At 40.3% G+C, this 2,660-nt stretch overlaps 1 protein-coding gene across 1 annotated transcript; it reads left to right on the top strand.

The window, feature by feature from the left end:
• The first annotated feature begins 455 nt into the window (after positions 1 to 455).
• LOC100241690 (serine/threonine-protein kinase UCNL) lies at positions 456 to 2,114 on the top strand. Its single transcript, XM_002282947.5, has one exon. It carries the CDS (start codon positions 635 to 637, stop codon positions 1,835 to 1,837), a length of 1,203 nt encoding a protein of 400 aa, XP_002282983.2. The 5' UTR covers positions 456 to 634; the 3' UTR covers positions 1,838 to 2,114.
• The last annotated feature ends 546 nt before the right edge of the window (positions 2,115 to 2,660 follow it).

The following is a 2,660-nucleotide window of genomic DNA, read 5'->3' as shown; positions in this document are numbered from 1 at the left end:
TACATGAACTACAAAATAAGTTAGTTAATTTTATTTATTATTTTAAGTTATTTTATATTTAATTTATTTAATGACTTAAATTAAATTATTAAATTCATTTATTAAATTAATTTATCAAACACTCACTAAATATTATGTTTAAATAATTTATGAGAATAATTTATTTTATAAGATATTTTGTACAACTTTTTAATTATGTGGGGGGTTTTAATTCACTTAAAGTCAAGTTCTATTAAAGTTAATTTAATGATGGTTCAAAAAATTGGTTGCAAATTAATGAGAATCAAATAGATAAGATTAAATTAAAGCCATTTGACAAAAAATAGTAAAAATTGGCAAAATTAAAAAGAAATATCTTATATGACAAAAAATTTGGGTACTTGAGCAGTCTCCTTTCATGTCATCATGCTTGAAGATAGGACACGTGTCAACTTCTAATACAGTGTTGTGGTACGAATAGATATACACAATAGTCACTCCCACTAACAAACAAAATACTTCGAATAAAACAAAAATACAAAATACAAAAAGAAAAAAGAAAAAAGAAAGTATAAAATCCAAAACCCAACACCCCAAACCATCTCTCTTTCTTTCTCCTCTTCTCTTCTCTTCTGTTTGCTCTCTCTCTCTCAAGATGGAGAATGCCTCGCCGGAGCTACATCTGGACGACCTTCCGGCCATCCAAGTGCTCGGAAAAGGCGCCATGGGCACCGTTTTCCTCGTCCATGACCGCCTAGCTGACCCTTCTGCTCTCAGTCCTTTCGCTCTCAAAGTTGTCGATAAATTTTCTCACCACACCAAACTCGACGCCGACCGTCGTGCCCGCTGGGAGATCTCCGTTCTGAAACGTTTATCGAATCCAGAACACCCGTTTCTTCCCACCCTAATCGGATCTTTGGAGACTCCCGAATTCCTTGCCTGGGCCGTTCCGTTTTGCCCCGGTGGGGACCTCAATGTTCTCCGGTATCATCAGACAGACCGCGTCTTCTCGCCGTCGGTGATACGGTTCTACGTGGCCGAGATCATCTGCGCGCTCGAGCACTTACATAGCATGGGCATTGCGTACCGTGATCTCAAGCCAGAGAACGTGTTGATACAGCAGTCAGGTCACGTGACGCTCACGGACTTCGATCTTTCCCGAAGCCTGAAGCCGAGAACGGTGAAGACACTCATCACCTCCGACCCAATTGAGCTCGACCCTCCGGAGATCCGTCAGAGGCATCGCCGGAACCTGACGCGACTCGTCACCATTGTGTCCGACAAGGGCGGGCTGAAGAAAGCTAAGTCCGCGCGTGTCTCGCCTGTGAGCCGCCGGAAACAGAGCTTCTCGAACGGGGAACGGTCGAACTCGTTCGTGGGGACGGAAGAGTATGTGTCGCCGGAGGTGGTCCGCGGCGACGGACACGAGTTCGCCGTTGATTGGTGGGCTTTGGGGATTCTCACGTACGAGATGCTCTACGGAACGACGCCGTTTAAAGGGAAAAATCGAAAAGAAACATTTCGAAATGTTTTAATGAAAACCCCAGAGTTCATCGGAAAACGGACGGCCCTCACTGACTTGATCGGACGGCTGTTAGAGAAGGACCCCACAAAACGATTGGGATACAACAGAGGCGCGTCGGAGATCAAACAGCACGTGTTCTTCCGAGGATTACAGTGGGACAAGCTAACAGAGGTATTAAGGCCGCCGTTTCTGCCGTCAATGGACGATGAACTTTTAACGGAGAATATAACGGCAGATGAGTTCGATATAAGAGAATACTTTCAGAAAACAAAGGTAAAACCCTCACTTACGCCGTCAACGTCATCCAGAAGCGTCTCCTTAACGGAGTTCTGACACACGTGTAAGATTTTTCCCTTTTTTGGGTAATTTTTTTAGTTTGGTGTATATAAAATAAGGCTAGAACGTGAAAAGCGGCGGGTAGTATAAACTATAAAGGATTAGTTGTCTCTTGTATTGTTAATACGGTTATGCCTCCACGAGAGGCCTCGCACACGCTCGCCAGGTAGCGCGTGGTGCAAGGGCCTCTTAAAAATGTAAGAATTGCTGCTGGTGTATTCCTGGTCCATGAGTTGTACATTTTGGACAAAATTATCCCTCCATTCTCTTGTTAGATGTTTTCCACGATATTTTCCAATTTAGTTCGAAAGTGGTTAAAGAAGTAAGAATTTTGTTTTTCCAATTATATATGTTGCATTTTTTATTTTATTTCAAATTAATTATTAATCAGACCTTAAAATTCCATGAATTTGCTCAACCACTCCATCATAGCAAAATAAAGGTTAGCAAATGCTATTTCCATAAAAGAGCGGCTCTTCTAATTTAATTATTTTTATTTTTTCAAAGTTGTAATGATATATAAAATTGACAAATATTATAATACAAGGAAGAGAAGCTTATATGATTACAAGGACAAAAAGTTTCTAAAATTACGGGCTTGAATGGAGCCTAATGGCCTAATTTTTCACTTTATCAACCTATCCCTTTTATTATAACATTATAGACCCTTTTTTTTTTTTTAAGTATATCTTTTTCATATTCCTTCCGTAAATCATGATCTGAATCAGTGTTACTCGCCTGATTTTTTGGCAAAATATTGATCAAGAGTTGAAGGATGTAATGATTTCATTTCAATCAAGGGTGCAGCTGCAGAGAATCT

This window comes from Vitis vinifera, chromosome 6, assembly GCF_030704535.1.
Source record: "Vitis vinifera cultivar Pinot Noir 40024 chromosome 6, ASM3070453v1".
NCBI lineage: Eukaryota > Viridiplantae > Streptophyta > Magnoliopsida > Vitales > Vitaceae > Vitis > Vitis vinifera.
Note: the sequence above shows the minus strand (reverse complement) of the source record. Positions and strands in the feature narration are given on the sequence as shown.